This window comes from Aricia agestis, chromosome 4, assembly GCF_905147365.1.
Source record: "Aricia agestis chromosome 4, ilAriAges1.1, whole genome shotgun sequence".
Lineage (NCBI taxonomy): Eukaryota > Metazoa > Arthropoda > Insecta > Lepidoptera > Lycaenidae > Aricia > Aricia agestis.
In genome coordinates, this window is record NC_056409.1 from 9,282,348 (window position 1) to 9,303,256 (window position 20,909).

At 35.7% G+C, this 20,909-nt stretch overlaps 2 protein-coding genes across 5 annotated transcripts in view; one reads left to right on the forward strand and one right to left on the reverse strand.

The window, feature by feature from the left end:
- LOC121726611 (putative oxidoreductase GLYR1 homolog) overlaps positions 1-20,909 on the reverse strand; it is an 82,773-nt gene that overhangs the window by 34,284 nt on the left and 27,580 nt on the right. For 2 of the 3 annotated variants that reach the window (XM_042114040.1, XM_042114039.1), the window contains exons 5-7: positions 17,423-17,572; positions 15,554-15,754; positions 13,991-14,164 (exon numbers count right to left, since the gene is read on the reverse strand). In XM_042114040.1, coding sequence (XP_041969974.1) covers positions 13,991-14,164; positions 15,554-15,754; positions 17,423-17,572 — 525 coding nt within the window. The remainder of the gene's footprint in view (positions 1-13,990; positions 14,165-15,553; positions 15,755-17,422; positions 17,573-20,909) is intronic. The other variant, XM_042114042.1, reaches the window with a different exon arrangement.
- LOC121726610 (leucine-rich repeat and immunoglobulin-like domain-containing nogo receptor-interacting protein 3) lies at positions 6,622-12,205 on the forward strand. 2 transcript variants are annotated; one of them, XM_042114038.1, is made up of 5 exons: positions 6,622-6,999; positions 8,301-9,989; positions 10,071-10,218; positions 10,295-10,435; positions 10,575-12,205. In XM_042114038.1, the coding sequence occupies exons 2-5, from the start codon at positions 8,329-8,331 to the stop codon at positions 11,370-11,372; spliced, it is 2,748 nt and encodes a 915-aa protein (XP_041969972.1). In that variant the 5' UTR covers positions 6,622-6,999; positions 8,301-8,328; the 3' UTR covers positions 11,373-12,205. The 2 variants fall into 2 exon arrangements, with proteins under 2 accessions (XP_041969972.1, XP_041969971.1); XM_042114037.1 differs by having other exon boundaries at positions 6,622-6,908.

A 20,909-nucleotide genomic window follows, 5' to 3' on the forward strand; every position in this document is an offset into this window, starting at 1 on the left:
ACAAGACATTTCACTGGAATTTATATCCTAATCCCACGACACAGAGCTCCTAGCTCGATGAAGTAGATAAATTTAATATCCTAAGGCCTAAGCTATTTTCCAAATCAACGAGGCAGAATGAATATTATCTATAGGTTTCGTGATAAGCTTTATTCTGTTTGTCTCAGGCCTCAGCCATGAGAGCCGATAAAAGATAAACCCGTGCTTCGTGTATGGTCTATTTAACTTGAATCCTTTATTTTATCCGAAGACCGAAACATACTTACTTCAGTTTTTGCTTAGCCATGTCAGCAACAGGACCTTGAGCATCTGAAACTTTATTTTCTACTAGACGTTCCGCGCGGCATCGCCCGCGTAAATTAGATATTTCACAGAAAAATTTGTCCACAAAAAAAAACCTATGATCCTTCACGTGGTCTACTTCTTATCTGATCCAAATAACAGAAAAAATGCTCTAGTAGTTAGTGAGATAAGCCCTTTCAAATAATTTCCCCCGAATGTGGAAAAATCCACATTTTTTTTCCGGACAGGTGGTAGGTCAACAACTAAGACCATCTGAAACATTTAATTCAAATTTATTCAGAAATAATATTATGTATTCTCATTCGGTTGATCGTGCTAACATTTAATAGACGTACCCAATAAAATTATTATAAAAGCCACAATCTATTGTTATTTTATTATGGGATCTTTTAGTTGGTAGGAAAATAAGTCATATTTAGCATTAAAGCTCAAAGGACAGCTGATATTATGAATCACGCCTTCGTATTCCAATGACGTTAGTATAATTTGGCCTCCGTTTCACATTTTTGACTGTCTCAAAATAGATGAATACTTGAGCAAGTATAGTTCTAAGTGGTAAATATTTCTTTAGTTTGGGTTTTATAAGATAAAAATCGTTTTGTAAAGTAGGTACGTAATGCGTAATAGCTCTCCGTCACGCACTAATATATTCTATACAGAATATGTTGAAAATCGATACATATTTAGTTCACGGTGTGATTTCTCAATTATTACGAGTTGAGTTAGAAGCTGGGCCGTTGCATTGTTACAACTTACAACAGAAAATTAGGCTAAATGCGAGTTGGACTCGCGCACGAAGGGTTCCGTACCATTAGTTCTAAGTGGATCTTTAAAAACTCATTACTTAACTCACTTGGTTAGACACTGATAAATAAATGGAAAAACTCGACTGAGCTACTTTAGTATTTTGATAATTAAGTACTATGTAATACACCAATAGGTGATATTACTCGTGAGTCATGGCCTAGATTCTAGAAGAAACGTTATTGGACATTTATTATATCCTCCGAACTTGAAGAACATTAAATTATTCATTCGGTTATTGCAATGTAAATAGGACATTCTAATATTAATTGCGCTCAGACACGAAATCTATTAAAATTTACCTAGCTTTTGACTACATAGTACCTCTAAAATTTGCTACAGCAAATTTTACTGAAGTTTTAAAGATGTTCTTACTTCTTATGGGGAGTCATAAATTATATTACAATGATTTGATGATAAACTGACTATAAATAGAGCATCAGATAGAGAACATAATATTAGGTATTGTTAATCCAAAGAATTTGGATGATATTTGATAACAACTAGAGTAGAATTATCACACATACTAATATTATGATGTATATAGAAACACATTCTTAGTACAATATGGTACGTTTACAACAAGGAAAATACGACTATATTCTCTATTTTAAGAAACCGTAATAATAATTAATAATCATAATATTACTAGATGTTCCGCGCGGCTTCGCCCGCGTAAATTAGGAATTGCACGCAAACCGTACATTTTCCCGCAAAAAAAATTGCCTATGTCCCTTCACGTGGTCTATTTTTCATGTGTGCCAAAAAACATAAAAATTTCTCCAGTAGTTCTTAAGATAGCAATTTCATATATTTTTCCCCGTTTTTTCCACATTTTTCTCTGTTTCTTCACTCCAATTGATCTCAGCTTAATAATATATAGCCTATAGCCTACCTCGATAAGTGGGCTATCAAACACTGAAAGAATTTTTCAAATCGGGCCTGTAGTTCCTGAGATTAGCGCGTTAAAACAAACAAACAAACAAACTCTTCAGCTTTATAATATTATTATATATAGTGACCGACCGAACTTTCGGTTTCGGTTTCGGCCAGTTTCGGCCAAAAAATCTAGTTTCGGCCTTTGTTTCGGTTTCGGCCAAAATATAGCCGAAACTTTCGGCCCCGCCGAAACTCATGCGTCGTTCGGTAAACTTCGCAGATAACTCGTGCATGCTTGCCAGCGAGGCCCCGGCTCAGTTCGCCACCATGTATTTAATCGTGATTTGAGATTATGTTTTCTAGATTAGTCCCAAATCAACAATTAGCACTTCGTTTTATTTTTATTAAATTGTCTAAACTAATAGTTTTCGAAATTAAATTATGGCATTTTATTTCTACGACAAACGCAGGTTTATGCAATACTAGCTGTTGCCCGCGACTCCGTCCGCGTGGACTTCAGCTTATAGCGCGCGGTAGTTCCCTTCATAGAGTAACTTATATTATAGTAGGTAGTTCCCGACTCCCGTTGAACCATGTAGATGGTAGATTGTAATTTGTAGGCCACATTACTGCAAATTGCAAAATTTGCACGATAGAGGTGTTTCCGCGGTACGCTTACTTCAAACTTCAATGTTTACAGACAGACAGACACAACACATCCCTTCCCTCCCTTCCCTTTTTCCAGTTAAAAAGTAGCCTATGTCCTTTCTCAGTATTTAGACTATCTGTACAGTACAAAATTTCATTACAATCCGTTTGGTAGTTTTAGCGTGAAAGCGCTCGACAGACAAAGATACTTTCGAATATATATTAGTATAGATTTACAGACAGACACATCACACATAAAACGCCCCTATTTTTGACCGATTTCCAAAAAGGAGGAGGTAATTGCGTATGGGTTATTAAAAACGGGAGTGGGCCGTGGAGTCGAAGTCGAACATCAATGATCAACTTTCCTCAATAATTTCAAAAATACGTGAAAGGAAGCTTCATCCTTACAACTTCTTATAGTAACACTTTTGAGCAAGCGATAGCGCGATGTAGGAGACGGCACGGCCCCCTTACAACCCTTTTTTCCAGTTAAAATGTAGCCTATGTCCTTTCTCAGACCTTAGACTATCTGTGTACAAAATTTCATTACAATCGGTTCGGTAGTTTTGGCGTGAAAGCGAGACAGACAGAGATACTTTCGCATTTATAATATTAGTATAGATATACATAATTATTGGCAAATTACAAGCTATTTTAACAATGTTTCCCAAACAAACGATTTGGTAATTATTTTTTTATTTTAATATTTAAAATTAACTTTTAACTATGGACACGCAATCTTTTAGACCGTTCCTACCCTGCTAGAATCTTCCCGCCCAACTTCCCCGTAAGCTTCACTCTTGCGGCCCTCAGTATATTTTTTAGGTTTAGTGGCAAAACGCCTTCTGGAGCAAAAACAAATGTGACGCCAACTGCAAGTTTGCTTAGTAATTTCGTTTTGAACTTCGACCGCGGTCGTATCTATGTTTTTCATATAAATAATATACTGCAATTGATTGTGTTTTCAGTAGTACGTCGTTAATGTCTAAGGGAGGATTTCACCAATCACACAACTTCGTTTTATAAAACTTAGTTCTCATTAAACGCGTTCCTACAGGGATGTAAATCTCGTTTTGTTTCAAATGGATTGCATAATCTTCTCACTCTCTCACATTTTTTGTTTATTTTACATGGTTTTATCATTTTGGAGTCTAGTTACGTTAAGTTATCGACGTGCGCGTTTTATTACTTAGGATAAATTGCTTAACAAAATAGAAAGAAAACGATAAACAAGTTACCGAAACGCCTGAAAAACCCAAACGCCAAAAAAAAATGTGAAAACTGTCATCTTAACAAGTTTTTCGTCTATGTTTTATGATCTGTCATGACACTACACTGACTGGAGTTAAATGTGTTTTATAAAACTCGAATATTGGGCGTTCAGAAGATAAAAATCGGATTTGCTGTGAACGAGTTTAGGTTATGTTGGTGAAATGCAATTGGGTGTTACAAACGAGTTTATACGTTTGTAACACACAATTATTGCATTGCGTACACCGGTTTAGTATACGCGTTCAATTTCTTTGGTGAAATCGCACGTACCTGGAATCATATAAAAACGGAATATAGCTTACAAAAAAAATCTAGGAAACATATTCGAATCCAAGATTAGATAATATTTATTTTAAGAAATATCGAAAAAAAGTAAAAGAAGCAATATGGTACTTTTTCTTAAGTTTAGTTGTAATTTATGTTAAAAATCAATAAATTTCAGTAATCGCAATCGTAATTTTAAATGTTTAACCAAGTTTCGGTTTCGGCCGAAACTGAGAGTAAGGCCGAAAGTTCGGTTTCGGTTTCGGTCGGACACTAATTATACATCATATATTATGTTAAGTAGATTATGTGCTTATTTTATTAAGTATATTATATATTATGTTAAGTAGATTATGTGCTTATTTTATTAAGTATTTTATGAAGATGAAGAATATCATACAACATACTATTATTATAAATTATTGCATAAGTAATATTATTAGGTCTTGATCTGATTCTAAGAACTACAGTATCATTTTGCTCCAATTTCCAAACATCAGGCCCAGTACCTTAATATTTTACTCTTTAGTGTATCTACTATGCCTAGTACGCATTGTACTAGAAGTAAATTATTATGTGCTTCTAAGTCTTCCCAGCTCATTGAAAACAAGATTGTAGGTGAAACCCTACAGACACAAGTTCAAGATCAAACGCGTACCTATCTACGTAGCACCTACGTACTTCGCGCTACGTAACGTCCTCTCTTTCTAGCTAATCGATCGACCAGGGAAGCGAAAAAGATGACCTAACATTCGCTTGCTGTAAATTATCGAATTTTAGCACGAGCCCTCTCAATGTAGTGAGCTGTTATGCTCAGCATACCAATATTTAGCCAACTCCCAATCTAGACTCGTTGGCAATGCCTCATATAACATATTATTGGACGGGGCCTGGACAATGCTTATTTACCTTTATACCTTTATCTTTTCAATACAGTGCAAGTGCTATCAGCGGACACGTGATCACGAAGCGCGGTAAAAATTCACGTGCAATGTATATTTATAACCAAAAGCCGGTCAGACGGCCAGCTGTCGCGACAGGCCTCTCCTGCCTCTACAATATTATAATAATAAAAATACGACAATGCAATGCAGCATTGTAAACCGAGTGCGTCATGCTCGTTGACTTGAATACTATGCATTCTTATTTATTGACAACATGCAATTTTTTCAACACATATTACCTATATATTTGACATTCCTTACCTACAAAAATCTAATGTGCTAATAATAATAGGATGACTGCCAACGATGGGGTACTTTTCCCAATATCCTCAAATTTTGGTGCTAGATTCTAGAATCTAAAATCTAAATAGGTGAAATATGTAACGACTATCTATGTAACATGTGGTAACATGTAGTATGAAGGTTGAACCTTGAAGGACTTCGCCCGTTGCGGACTGCGGCTACCAGTAGTCGGAGATTACGCAATCCTAAACTAACATACGAGACGTTATGGCTATCCACGTAATAGAAAAATATGCTAAAGAAACAGAAACACGTCGACTAGAAGTAAGCCCTACGAGCGGGGAGCGCTTTTAAAAGTAAATAGCGCAATAAATAGAATACTTTAATCTAATAATACGACATGTTTGAAAATTAACATTATTATATTATAATGGTGGCAAATTAGAATCTGAAAAAAGTAAGAGAATACAAAAACTCTATTAAAATAATAATACTTATACAAAAACGACAAAAATTGGATCACATCTGTTTCACTTCGAGACTCGAGAGCCCACCTTAAATATTTAGTTTATGCTATTTTTGTTATGTTGTGACTTGTGTGGCATGATCTGTGAAAATTACAAGTGCTAAGCTATCTCTAATACACGAGAACTGCTAACGGACAGACAACCAAGTAGTCTCAGTAGTAAGGTTCCGATTTATTTTTTACGTCTGGAACCACAAAAACGCAGTTAGAGTAATGCTTAGTGCTGTTTCTATCGGCAAGAATTATCTACCTATTTTTAAACTATGCTTTCTACGATCTTGCCCTATTGACAATCTTTTTTTCTCTTACAAATTACAATAGATATTCTGAAAATTAATTTTACTCCCAAAATATGTAGAAACTAAAATTAATTCCTTCATAATTTTATACATAAACGCAAATGAAATCGCAGTAAATTTAGATAAAAATAAAAGATAAATATAAAATTCAAATAAATTATTAAAAACCGTATTTTGTATACCAATGTAAATTAATGTATTAATTTAGTTAATTAAAGTTTTTTCTCAGATCTCAAGCTATTCGAAAAGTAATGACAAGAAATAAAAATTCCCAACGCTGCGCGGCGCGCGGAGGGTTAAGCACTTTCGCCTACATTCGACATTGGTCGACAACGATCGCCGCTTACAGCTGACGGATTAAAGACAGAGCGAGATAGCGCGATACAAAACCCGACAGGGAAAACAAGGACAGAAAACCGCGCAGCTCGTAGCGCCGCCATTTATTTCTTTCTAGTGGTCGACTTCAACGTAGTGACACTGTTTTATATTTCGCGAGAGCTACGACGTTTTTAGTGTAAAAATTTCATGATAAGTTCCAAAGATATATTTTAGTGCCATCGAACGTTATCAGTGGATGTAGTAAATAAGAATCTATGTGCGTGATGTGTAGAATGTGACGTGTAACTGTGTAAGAACCCAAGTATGTCTGGCGTATTCACATCTGTTATCATCACGAAATAACTTGAATTATGCAAGTTGGATTGAGATATGGACGAAAATTAGGTAAATTCAATGTAAAAAGTTGGTGCACATGAATGAAATGTTTTGAATGAATACATTGTCGAATATTAGCCATATTCGACAACCTGTAAAGGTGAGCTCTAGGTAGTGATGTCTTGCAAGATTTAGAAGGCATTGTTTTAGTGAAATTTATTTAGGTCACTTAACACAATATCTCCGAACCAAAAGACGTTCAGACTAAAAGCAACATGGAAAAGTTTTACACCATTATTTATTAATTCAAAATATTATGTTGCTTTGTGTCAAATATGCACAATACAACCAACAGTTAAAATCATTACTTGACTTACTAAGCAACAAGAAATCTATTTTTATACTGTAAAACATAAAGTAATTGTTTTTCCTTCGAATGTTGATGAGAACTTAGCTTCATTATTATTCACACATTATGTACGAAAAATAAATTGAAGTGCTTCTTTGTGTTCATGATTTAATTTAAAATTCACAAATGATTAGGAAACTATTTAAAGAAGCAATAATTGAAAATGTTATGAAAAGTACTTTAGTTGTAGGTTCTTAAAACCCAAAGGTATAAAATCCATAAAGAACAGGTAAAAAGTTTTTGTATTGTATTATTACTCATTACCTAAGTACGAAACAAATGTTGATAAAATTTGGCATAAGCTAAGCTACTTCTCCGTAAAGTGTACTAGTTAAAGAAGACAGTCAACGCTTAGTATCTTGGAACTTACCCATATTTAGATAAAAAACTAAATCATTTTCAAACTGAAATACATGATCACTAAAAATTAAAATGTAATTATTATAAAAAATATTTAGTTTTTATGCTTAAATATTTTTTTTGTTGTTCAAGTGCTTCTAAAAATGACAAAATAATAATTAAGATTTTGTGGTAATTGCAGAATATAAGTTTAATATTCAGGACACATAATATCTTGTTCAGTGAACAAACAAACATACTTTTAATGGTAAAATATTAATTAGTTTATTGCACAATATACTCTTTAGTTTAATACTGTATAATTTATATTAAGGAAGGCAGCAAAATATTTGAAAATTAACTATATTTTTTAATTCATTAACATGTTAAATGTTTTAGGCGACACCAATAAAATGCATATAAGGCACAAGTATTATCATAACTCAATCTCAAATTCTAAATGTGCCTATTTAGAATTTGAGATTGAATTTAAGATTTACAATGACACAATAAAATAATAAATATTTTCTTACATATAAAAGTTATTCTTACTTTTTATCTTCAATATAATAATATGTATTTTGCAGGTAAATACTATGTTATTTTTAAAAACAATTGTGAACAGAAGCTTTCATACACCGCATAGAATTTTTAGGTTTACCAGTACTGTAAGTTATTAGATAATATTATATAATGGTGTTTTTTTGTTTCAGTCAATGAGACTATGAGTGTTGTCAAATAATGCAGTGGCTGCACAAAATATTGACGCTGGCAGTAATTTGCACAGCAGTGATTCGTGCAGAAGAATGTCCATCTACTTGCGTTTGCACGAAGACAAGTTTAAGATGCTCCAACACCCCAGTTCCCGGTGACAAGCTCACAAAATCAACCCTCAACAAGTATGGAGTTGAGCTGGAAGAAATCATTTGGGTAGACTCCAATATTACTACCATAGAAAATGCATTTGACGGGCTAAACAAAATTAAATACATCGACCTGAGCAGAAACGAAATACTAAGGACTGAGCATGGGCTGTTTGCGAGACTGACTGATTTAAAATTTATAAATATCTCGAGAAATAAAATCGAAGATTTACCTAGGTTTACATTCGCAGATTTGGTAAACGTGGAATATCTAGATATTTCATACAACAATCTGCAAGCGATACCATTCCAGGTCTTCGGACAGATGACGAGTTTGCAGCATTTGGATATATCATACAATAAACTAGCGACATTCTTAGATTACTATTTTCAACCAAATCGCCAACTGAAAAAACTGTTCCTAAATAATAATAGCCTAGTCAAAATTACATCTAATGCTCTAGTCAACTTGAAGGAATTGGAAGTTTTGGATATATCTAGCAACAAACTAGACAATATACCTAAATCTATATTTGATAACCTAGAAGAGTTAAGAGAACTTAATTTAAGTTACAATAATTTTCTGAACATATCACAAGATGCTCTTAAAAATCTCAGTAAATTAAAATGGCTGAATATGGGTGGGAATAGACTGAAAGTTATGCCCTCGCTGCTCTTCCAATATAACGAATATTTAGAAACTATCTACCTCGATCACACAGACATAGCAGTAATACAAAATACTAACTTTAAAGGCTTAAAGAATTTGAAGCAACTCTTTATTAGAAGTAACGAGTGGTTAAAAGAAATAGAGCCATTTGTTTTTCAAGACGTTCCGACCATAACTCATTTAGATATAAGCTCGAATGCGCTTACGTTTCTGCCGCTATCACTGAATATGCTAACTCAATTAGAGGAGCTACGAATACACGGAAATCCTTGGGCTTGCGATTGCAGAATGGCGTGGTTCGGAAACTGGATCGAGAAAAGGAAAGATATAGTGAAAACTGATCTGAGCTGCAGACTGGCCTACCCGAATGACATGCTAGCAATTTTAAACAATACAAACTGCAAACCACCTAATCTCGTATACAGCAGTCCATTATCATTACACCGACTTCAAACGGATGCTCTCTTGCAATGCAAATTCGAAGGTAACCCAGCACCTTCTATCACTTGGGTAACGCCTACGCGCGATGTCTATCATTGGAACCCCAACGAGCCCGAGCCTGACATATTCCACAAGCACGGCATCGCCCACGACCAGTATTACCGTGCCATCGATTACGCCAATTCGAGGGTGAAAATTCGCGACGATGGTTCTTTAATAGTAACCGATATCCACAGGGAAGACTGTGGGACGTACATATGTTTTGCATCGAATCCTACTGCTAACGCTACCGTGGAGGTAGTCCTCAACATAGATCCCATGACCATGTTTGAAATTAAGATGTACAGTTTGCTGTTTGGTGCTCTTTGTGCGATTGGTTTTCTTGGTCTAACATTAGCAGTGCAAGCATTGCGGTACATATTTTACAGGTAAGAAACAGAGTCATATTTCGTATATAATTAATAATTTGCATAATTTTAAGGTCTCACTAACTCGTGTATTTTTTTCAGGTTTCGACTTTTGGAAACTTGTTGTAGTTGTTGTACATGCGTCAATCGCGATGCGCCCCGAACGCGTCAAATATACAGTATGTTAGATAACATCGAACAATACAAACGACAGCAATTAGAGAAATTACGAGAAAACTATGCAGTTCAAGTAAGTGATTAAATTACCCTAGGTAATAGCATAATATATTTGTGTAAAGTGTTTTACTCATGTTAATGGTTTTTAGGTTCATCGAATAAAAGAGAATTGCACGCAGCAAATGGAGTGGATACAAAGCAGCTACTCATCACAAGCGACTCACTTGCGCAACATAAGAGATATAGGAACGAATCATTTGACCGCCATGAAAGATCAGTATTATGACCAGGTAATTTAAAAACTTATCTATTTTATAAAATATCATATTCAAAAGCAGAAAAAATTATAAGTATAGTAGTTACAAGGTATAAAAATATGTAGTAAAGTATACAACAACCTCAGTTTAATAGAGACGATTGTTTATACAGGTGAAACGCGTCCGCGATTACTCCACGTGCCAGCTAAATTGGGTTCGGGAAAATTACGTTTTCCAACGAAACAAGATCAGAAAATTCAGTGCACATCAAATACTGCGACTTCGGGAATCGTACAAGTACCAGCAGCAGACTCTGAACAAGGTGTTAGAAAACTTGCCGAGCTTCTACTTCGAGAACTGTCGCAGCGGATCCTGCGGAAGGAGCGACTCCATGGCTTTCGACCCCGACGTGGAGGTCATCGACATGTACCTGAAAACTAAAATCGAAAAGCTGGCCAAACTGCCGAGCCCTATATTAGACGACGAGAGCAGGGTGTCCGTTTACTACACGCCGACGGAGAGATCTATCGACTCTCGTAAAAACTCCATGTCGATACCGGAGGGGATCCACATCAACATGATAGAGAGGGCGCCGCCCGCGCCACCCCGCCTGCTCGCTATGATCAAGCCTCTCCCGGCGCCCCCGCCAACCGAGTCCACCTCCGGCATCCAGACCCCCTCTAGAAGCTCCGCGCACACCTCGAAACAGAAGTACCCGGACGACGCCAAGCCCTCCAGTGAGCCGCTGCTGGGTCACCACGACGTATTCAGAGAGGCCAGGAAGCGAAAGACCATGGCTGCGAGTTTGAGTTCACCGGAACTCGGCGTGCTGGAGAAGGAGCCCGGGAAGGAGCAGTCGCGGGTGCTGCTGGCGGTGGAGTTCACCAAGCCGGAGTGTCAGGTGCGGCACGCGGCCGGCCAGCTGGTGTGCGGGGAGTGTGCGAAACTGTGCGAGAACACGCCCTTGTAGTATAGGCTTCTCACGCGTGTGTTTAAAATCTACGCGTTGAAGTCCCAATCAGGTCAGTGTTCTCAAGACATACAACTCTGTGATTATAGCAAATCGCCATCTTATGTATGACTTATCTTGCCCGGGAATGCCAGATGATTCGTGTTTAAATCGGTCCATTACTAGAGCGAGCGATGTTGTATAGTAAAATTAAATTATTTTCAAAAAATATAGTATCTGGCTATCCTACTCTATCCTAATAGTGAGGGCAGCTGATGCACATCGTGGGACTCTGGGTGATGAGTAATGCTTGTACTTCTAAGTAAGCTGTGATAGATTAGATTTGAATAACGTACTTTTAGAGCGAATTTCATTTCATGTAGTGTTAAGTGAAGAGCGGGTCGCGTTCTGGGTGGGTTTCGTGGAATTCGTGGGTGTTAAAAATCATGTAAATACATCAACGGTTTATTTGAATCATTTTCAAATTTTGATGGTACTTTAGAGTAAACTAGTAGAGTAGAGCATAATGCATTTCATATGTTCAAAAATGAAGTTAAATGTGGCGAGGAAATTGTTACTTGTTGTAATTATTGCGAGGTTGATGTACATTGGTATATCGTATAAGCATACATCATGCGTCCACGATCGTAGGTAAATAACACTAACTATCCCTGGTGACTTTATATGTGGTATATGTTTATATATCATTTTATTTTCTATTTTGTATACATTGATCAGATGAGTCTAGCAGTGATATGCCAAATACTACAAAACCAGCAATGATTAATAATTATTATTGTATAACTTTTCTTAATATATACAAATATTGTTGACAATTTTCTAAATATTATAAACAAACGTAAATAGAAAATTATGAAGAATAAATAAATTATTTTTCAACGTATTCTGTTGGTTTTATTTTTGATATGTAAATTATTGTGGCCTACATACAAAATAACTTACTTTTTAATAATATTTTAATGCATACAGCGAAAATAAGATATGCTTAGCTCAAAATAATAATGCTACCCTGTTACGATTAATCTGTACCATGTAGTAAAATAAATGTAATTATTCTTTAAAATAAAACACCGAAAACTATTGGAAGAATTTATTTTTAATATTATAATAATACTATATAATAATTATAAGAATACAATATAATAGATAGTATAATACTATGACATCCTAACATATTAAATATTATATTTTATTCCTATAGCTATAGCCGCTTTTTCATTAATTGAACGAAATTGCAAAATTTTTGCTCTTTAAAGTCTTGTAGTCCAACCTGGACTACAAGACTTTAAAGAGCAAAAATATTTTAGATATTTGATTACTATCAAGCAAATTTTTCGTGAGTAGCTTAATTTTGATAAGACAAACAACAATTTCCTCTGCGAATATTCTCGAAAGTGGTAGCTAACAGAGATAGAAAGGATTAAATATTTCGATTTGATGATCCTAAAGTACTGGTTGTTCAATTTGTAGGACAATGTTACTGTTAAATTATATAAATATTAACCAATCAATATACAAAAAATCTGCTGGTTAGGGTTCCGTTTTAGGGTTCTGTAGTCAACAAGTCCTACGGAACTCTAAAAAAAGATTACTAAACAGCAGATTTTTTTGTATATTGATAAGTTTTTATTTATAATATAATTTAACGGTAACATTGTCCTATAAGCAGAACAATCTATAATATTTTAGGATAATTTAATCGAAATATTAAATCCTTTCTTTCTCTGTTAGCTACCACTTTCGAGAATTTTCGCAGAGAAAATTGTTGTTAGTCTTATCGAAATGAAGCTACTCACAAAAAATTTGCTTGCTAGTAATGAAATGAAAAAAAAAATAACCTAGGGAAACTGTACTATAAGCTTTTACCGCCAATTTCAAATTAACACCGTTCTAAATCAGATGGGGTTTAATAGATAAAAAGTAAAGACTTTTTCACTACTTCCTGATTAAGTGTCGGATAGGCTATCCACAACTTTTTTAACAGTTTCTCTATACTTTATCTGTCAAGTTAAGTGGTGGATAGCCTATCCGGTACAGATCAGGAACTGGTGAAATAGGCCCTTAGCGTTCTAATTTAATCAGTCGTTTGAATTATATATAAGAATACTATTGCTGTTTGTAAACGTCTGGATTAAACTTCATCTAATATTGGATTAAAAATTCTCAATTCAAATAAAGGTCTCACGGGGAAGGAATAAGGATCTTCTCTCTATTGGACACTATAATATTTCGCCAAAAAATTAGTATTCAAATCATACACAGTCAAATGCAGCTGCTGTTTATACTTTTGAATTTTATTGCCAAAAATAAAGACGAAAGGTAATATTATATATACTCTTTTTAACCGACTTCAAAAAAGGAGATTATCAATTCGACTCTATGTATGCAATGTTTCTAATCAATATGTCTTATCTTATGTCTTTAACTGCACATTAGAAAAAGATCTTGGAAAAACATGGTATCACCCTAAGAAAATCGGTCAAGATAACAACACAACATAGTATTTACCAGAATTCTAATTATACTGGGAACATCCCATTTTATCACCTTTGTTTCCACTGTTTTAAACATCTGATCCAAAATTTACATTAAACATTCATCTATCCAATTCCACTTACCTTTGCAGCTGTACGGTTCCAGATGAGCACTTTGTGGCCGGAGTTGAGAAGATTCTTAACAATGCCACAGCCCATGATGCCCAGCCCGAGGAAACCGAACTTCATTTGGCTAGCCTTTATGTTCTTCTCGAGCAAAGTTTCCGAAACATTCTCCAAGTCCAGAGCAGCGGTTTCCTACAATATGGACGTTGTATCTAAATATCCGTACTAATTTATTATAATATAAGACTCAATTTTTTTTATTATCCTATTAGAATATTTATTTCGAAATAGTTCCTTTTTGATTTATCTAAGATTTAATTATTTCCCTACTCTGTCAACGTAAGTTAGAAGCTCAGGATTCAGGCATGACTGAAAACATTGATAAAGACCTCATGTTAAAGTTTATTGCAAGACAATATTTATTATGGTGCTAGATGTTCCTCGCGGCTTCGCCCGCGTAATTTAGCAATGTCACGGAAACCGTACATTTTTCTGAAAAAAGAAACCTATGTCCTTTCACGTGGTTTATTCTTCATGTGTGCCAAAGAACATAAAAATTGCTCCAGTAGTTTCGTAACATAATAACCAATTTTAAATAGTTTCCTGTTTTTTCCAGATTTTCCTCTATTTCTACGCTCCTATTAGTCTTAGCGTGATAAAATATAGCCTATAGCCTTCCTCGATAAATGGGCTATCTAACACTGAAAGAATTTTTTAAATCGGACCAGTAGTTCCTGAGATTAGCGCGTTCAAATAAGCCCTTTCAAATAATTTCCCCGTTTTTTTCACACTTTCCTCTATTTCTTAGCTTCTATTAGTCTTAGCATGATAAAATATAGCCTTCCTCGATAAATGGGCTATCTAACACTGAAAGATTTTTTCAAATCAGCCCAGTAGTTCCTGAGATTAGCGCGTTCAAACAAACAAACAAACTCTTCCGCTTTATAATATTTAGCTCAGTCAACAAAGTAGTTGTAGAATGCGTGAGCGGGAACCTTAATTTTCACTTTTCCTTAGCCTGAGCGTGTAGTTCGAAAACGGATGAGAATTTGGAAAAATTATATAGAATCTAATTTATAGAGAATTTAATAAGCTTTAATGTCGTGATAGAATATTTTTTGCTACAACGCATAGTTTTTTAGTTATTGACGAAAAACCAAAAATTTTGTTCCCCTCCCTCCGGCTCACGTCCTAGACGTCAGGACTTTTAGTATGTTTTGTCCCTAAGTACCTTGAATAAGTTCCAGCAGAAATCGCTTAGGTTCCCGCTCACGCACTCTATACCCTCTTTTGAGTCATTCGTTAACCGGACTAATTAGTATAGATTTAATATGTACTTGTCTATTGTACTACAAAAGTTCCTTAAGAGACAAGAACAAGTCATTGCATAATAATTATTATAATATAGTCTGTATTTATTTTATTTATTACAATTTTATTTTTATTACATTTTAATATAAATAAAAGCATATATTTTCTTAAGAGCCTATGCTGTCCCACTGCTGGGCAAATGCCTTCCCCTAGGTTATAGAGCATAAAATGTTGATGCTTTTATATTATTAGATTATAATTTATACTTACAGGTCCCATGATGTTGGAGGGGCGTTGCAGCAAACTAGACTTCTTGGAGAAGGAATGGTTCAACATGGAAGGCTTCTCATGGTCCATGTCTGTATCAGTGAAGGATCTAGAAATAGTCTTCACCTTCTTGCGTGGAGCAGACTTTAGCCCAGCCGAGGAGGACCGTTTCACAGATTTCACCTTTGAAATGCCCAAACGTATCTATAAATATTGATGAATGATAAAAATTCTATCTTGAGAAATGGAGTGAACATTGAGCATGCAGATTGTCGCACGTGAACCGTACATTTTTCCGAGATAAAAAGTATCCTATGTCCTTTCCCGGGACTTCAAGTATCTCCATGCCAAATTTCAGCAAAACCGGTTCAGCGGTTTGAGCGTTAAGAGGTAACAGACAGACAGACATACGGACAGACAGACACACTTTCGCATTTATAATATTAATATGGAAGTATGGATATAATAATCTGACACTCTGCTAATGGTAACCTATCATAACAATTTCACAGACTAGACAGCTCAGTAATGAAATACGTGGTAACTTCATCATCAAATTTAAAAAATCATAGTCAATGTTAACAAAGCGTTTTCAATCCGGAAATTTTGATATCAAAGATGCACGTCGCTCTGGTCGCCCTGTTACGGACAAAACTGATGCCATTTTTTAAAAAGTGGAGCAAGATCGGCATATTATTAGTAGTTACGATGTAGCTGAAGAACTGGGGATTGACCACAAAACGGTTTTGGCGCATTTGAAAAAAGCTGGGTACACGAAAAAGCTCGATATTTGGGTGCCTCAGGGGCTCACTGAAAGAAACCTAATGAACCGTGTACTCATTTGTGGTTCTTTAATACGGCGTGCAGCGTGATCAAGCCGAGTCATTTTTGAAGAAGCTAATAACTGGTGATGAAAAGTGGATCACGTACGACAAGAACGTGCGAAAAAGATCGTGCTCAAAGGCCGGTCAGGCTTTACAGACTGTGGCGATACCCGGGTTAACTCGCAACAAGGTGATGCTGTGTGTGTGGTGACGGGACTAACATTTTGCATTTTGTATCGCCATGTCACTGATTGTCTTGATTAGGTTCGCTGTAAACTGACCCTTAAACTATAATGTTATGTGAAATCAAACATCTACATTAGCAGTCCCCCGACACACCTTGACAACAATTATGGACTAAAATATCACTTTACACTTAGGAATTATTTAAACTTAAAGTCAGTAAAATATATTATTTCATTACTTTTTAAAGTTGTTTGGCGGGGGTTTTTTTTTAATTTCTTAATTTAATTTTATTTCATGCTTTTTAAACTTGTGTTGGTTATAGTGCAGAATAATTCCTATCAACAGGATCATAATATTATATCCCAATGAACACCATCTACGAATGTCCTTTTGGATGAGGCCGTCAATATGAGTCCAAACATGAAACCTCCACTTTGGGTTCATATGGAGCTCGCTCCTATAGAATCCAGGTGAAGCTGCAGCAGCAGCATGCAAAAATTTATTGGTTATCTACGTCTTACTAGTTGTCGCAATTCAAATGAGCCCAAACACGAAACCGTTGCTCTAAGTTGGTGAGGAGTTGGGTATCCTATTGATTACGAGGTAATGCTGCAGCACCAGGTCAGCACCAGGGACAGACAGACAGACAGACACGTCAAACTTATAACACCCCTCTTTTTTGTCGGGGGTTAAAAAAAGGATGGTGTGGACTCCTGTTAAGAAGCTGTTACATTTTTAAAAATGCTTAAGTATGGCAACAATTTTGTGTGGAAATTTTTTGTTTAATTTTAAATAATTTCTATTCCTTTTGGCCAGGCTGCACTTTTGATAACATAGTAGTAATAAGACTTGTCTATTATACCTTGGGTGTTGCGCTCTTTTTCTTGACTTCTGGTGTGGCCTCCTCAGCTTCCGGTGGCTTCTCATCAGAAGATTCTTCGTTGATGACATCTTTCAGTTTATCAAATTCCTCCTCAGGATTGCGGACGTGGTCGTCCAGATCAGCGAATTTCTAAAGAAAACAAAAATGCTATCAGCTATGGCATATACTGCAATATACAGACTAAAGTCAAGTTCACGTGAAACTTTGTCTAAAATCTTGTAATAAATTATAGTACAATTGCCTAGAACATTTTTTTGACTTGATTACTATCTATATATTAATTCGTGAGCCAAAAATTTTGTATCCCTTTTGACGAAAAACGGGGAAACGTAGGTGAATGAAATTTTGCACAGTTATAGTTTATATGGTGAAGAAGTGCATCGAGCTAATATTATTTTGAAATTTTGCTTTTATCATAAAAAAATTTAACAAATAAAACATTACACACACTAGGAAAAAATGACAGATTTTTGAGTGACATACGAATTATACTCTTTTATTTATGGTTGAAGTCTGTTGACAACAAGGTGACAAATTGAAAATGGATTATAGTTTTTTTATCGAATCTTAGATACTATTAGACAATGCTTACACGGCCAGTCTGAGATCAGCTGAGTCCCAGAGACAAGAGTTGAAAAAAATATAATAAAGTCAATATTTTTTACAAAATATATATAGGCAGTAGTCCTAATGTCGTTGAAACTAAGGTCGAATTTCGACCATTGGGCGATCTCTAGTTAAGCTAATTTTTCGTGAGTAGCTTCATTTTGATAAGACGAACATTCTCGAAAGTGATAGTTAACAGAGATAGAAAGGATTAAATATTTCGATTTGATGGTACTAAAATATAGATTGTTCTATTTGTAGGTTCCGTTTTAGAGTTCTGTAATCAACAAGTCCTTACTGACTACGGAATCATGGAACCCTATCTAGCTGATTTTTTGTATATAATATATTGAATCAATATACTAAAAATCATCCTATTATTATTAGTTACTAGCTGTCCCGAGTCCCGACAAACGATGTTTTGCCATAAAATGATTTTCCCTTGAAGTTTTTAAAATGTTTTCCTCTTGAAGTTTTTTCTGATTTTTTTTCTATAGACCTCACGGAGCCCGAGACCTTTCCAAAGAATGTAAAACCGTAAAAATCGGTTCGTGCGTTCTGGAGTTATATCGTCAGGAAGGAAAACCAGACTTATTTTTATATACAGGGTGTAACAAAAATAAGTGGTAATACTTTAGGGTGTGTACGTGTTCCTTGTAAAGAGTTCACTGTGAAGGTAGCAGCTCTGAAAGACGAAATTTTTTTTTCACTTTTGTATGGGCAAGGGCCCGAGCGTCACGAGTTTCCCCGTACAAAAGTGAAAAAAATTTTTGGTGTTACACACTGTATTAGACTAGGGACCCGCCCCGGCTTCGCACGCGTATAAAATATTCGCACGGGTATCTATATATTAATACGTGAGCCAAAAACTTTGTATCCCTTTTGACGAAAAACGGGGAAACGTAGATGAATGAAATTTTGCACAATTATAGTTTACATGGTGAAGGAGTGCATCGAGCTAATATTATTTTGAAATTAAGTCTTTACTCATATATTTTTAACAAATAAAACATTACACACACTACAACACACACACTAGCAAAAATGACAGGTTTTTGAGTGACAAGCCTATACATACGAATTATACTCTTTTATTTATGGTTGAAGTCTGTTGACAACAAGGTGACAAATGGAAAATGGATTATAGTTTTTTTTTTTTTTATTGAATCTTAGCTACTATTAGACAATGCTTACACGGCCAGTCTGACATCATCTGAGTCCCAGAGACAAGTCTTAATGTCCTAATGTCGTTGACACTAAGGTCGAATTTCGACCATTGGGCGATCTCTAGTAAAATATAAATAGCCACTGAAAAAATGATTAAAATCGATTCAGCAGTTTTATAGCGGTCGCCCGCGGCTCCGCCCGCTGCAAAAAGCATACCCAGGAAAGACTCGGTCAGCAAAATGATTGCCCGGTCACAGACTCCGACACGACGCAGTCATTATTATCCCACCAAAAACATTTTTATACGTGGGAGAGCCATGCTTCGGCACGAATGGGCCGGCTCGACCGGATAAATACCACGTTCTCACAGAAAACCGGCGTGAAACAGCGCTTGCGCTGTGTTTCGCCGAGTGAGTGAGTTTACCGGAGGCCCAATCCCCTTACCCCTACCCTATTCCCTTCCCTACCCTCAACTATTCCCTTCCCTTCCCTACCCTCAACTATTCCCTTCCCTTCCCTACCCTCCCCTATTCCCTCTCAAAAGGCCGGCAACGCACTTGCAGCTCTGCTGATGCTGCGAGTGTCCATGGGCGACGGAAGTTGCTTTCCATCAGGTGACCCGTTTGCTCGTTTGCCCCCTTATTTCATAAAAAAAAAAAAAATCATGTAAAAATGTTGCCAAGATGAGAACATAATAATATTATAGTTCGTCGTGTCGTGAAAAAAAATAATATTATAGTAGTGAGATCTCATGTAGAGCCAAGTTTCTAACCTTACGTACTCAGCCCTAAATCGGTAGTTAACAGTAGTAAACAGTAGTTAAAATCGGTGGCTTGGCCATTTATCATTAGTTTAGCCCTAAATCTAAAAACTTTAATCTTACACTAAAGCGCGGCAAAATATTTGATAATAATATAATGAATCAGCCGCACGAGGAGAATCTAAAAACTCTACACATTAGTCAAAATCGGTGGCTTGGCCATATTGTTATTAGTCAGGGCTTTGAACTTAATAATACACGGTGGCTTGGCCATATTGTTATTCGTCAGGGCTTTGAACTTAATAATACACGGTGTATTATTAAGTTCAAAGCCCTGACGTATAACAATATGGCCAAGCCACCGATTTTGACTAATGTGTAGAGTTTTTAGATTCTCCTCGTGCGGCTGATTCATTATATTATTACCAAATATTTTGCCGCGCTTTAGTGTAAGATTAAAGTTTTTAGATTTAGGGCTGAGTACGTAAGATTAGAAACTTGGCTCTACATGAGATCTCACTACTTTTTGACACGACGAACTATAATATTATTATGTTCTCATCTTGGCAACATTTTGACATGAAAATGTTTTTGGTGGGATTTCATTTCTTTTTGTAAGCTGTTTAATTGTTTTTTCTTTTAGTTCATTTTTTAGGGTTCCGTACCCATAGGGTAAAAACGGGAGCCTATTACTAAGACTTCGTTGTCTTTCCGTCTGTCCGTCTGTCTGTCTCTAGGCTGTAACTCAAGAACGGTAGTAGCTAGAGAGTTTAAATTTTCATAGATTTTGTATATCTATTGCCTCTGTAACAACAAATACTAAAAATAAAATAAAATAAATATTAAAGATGGGCTCCCATACAACAAACGTGATTTTTTGACCTTTTTTGCTCTATATCAATAATGGCAACAGGTAGGTACTTGAATTATTCT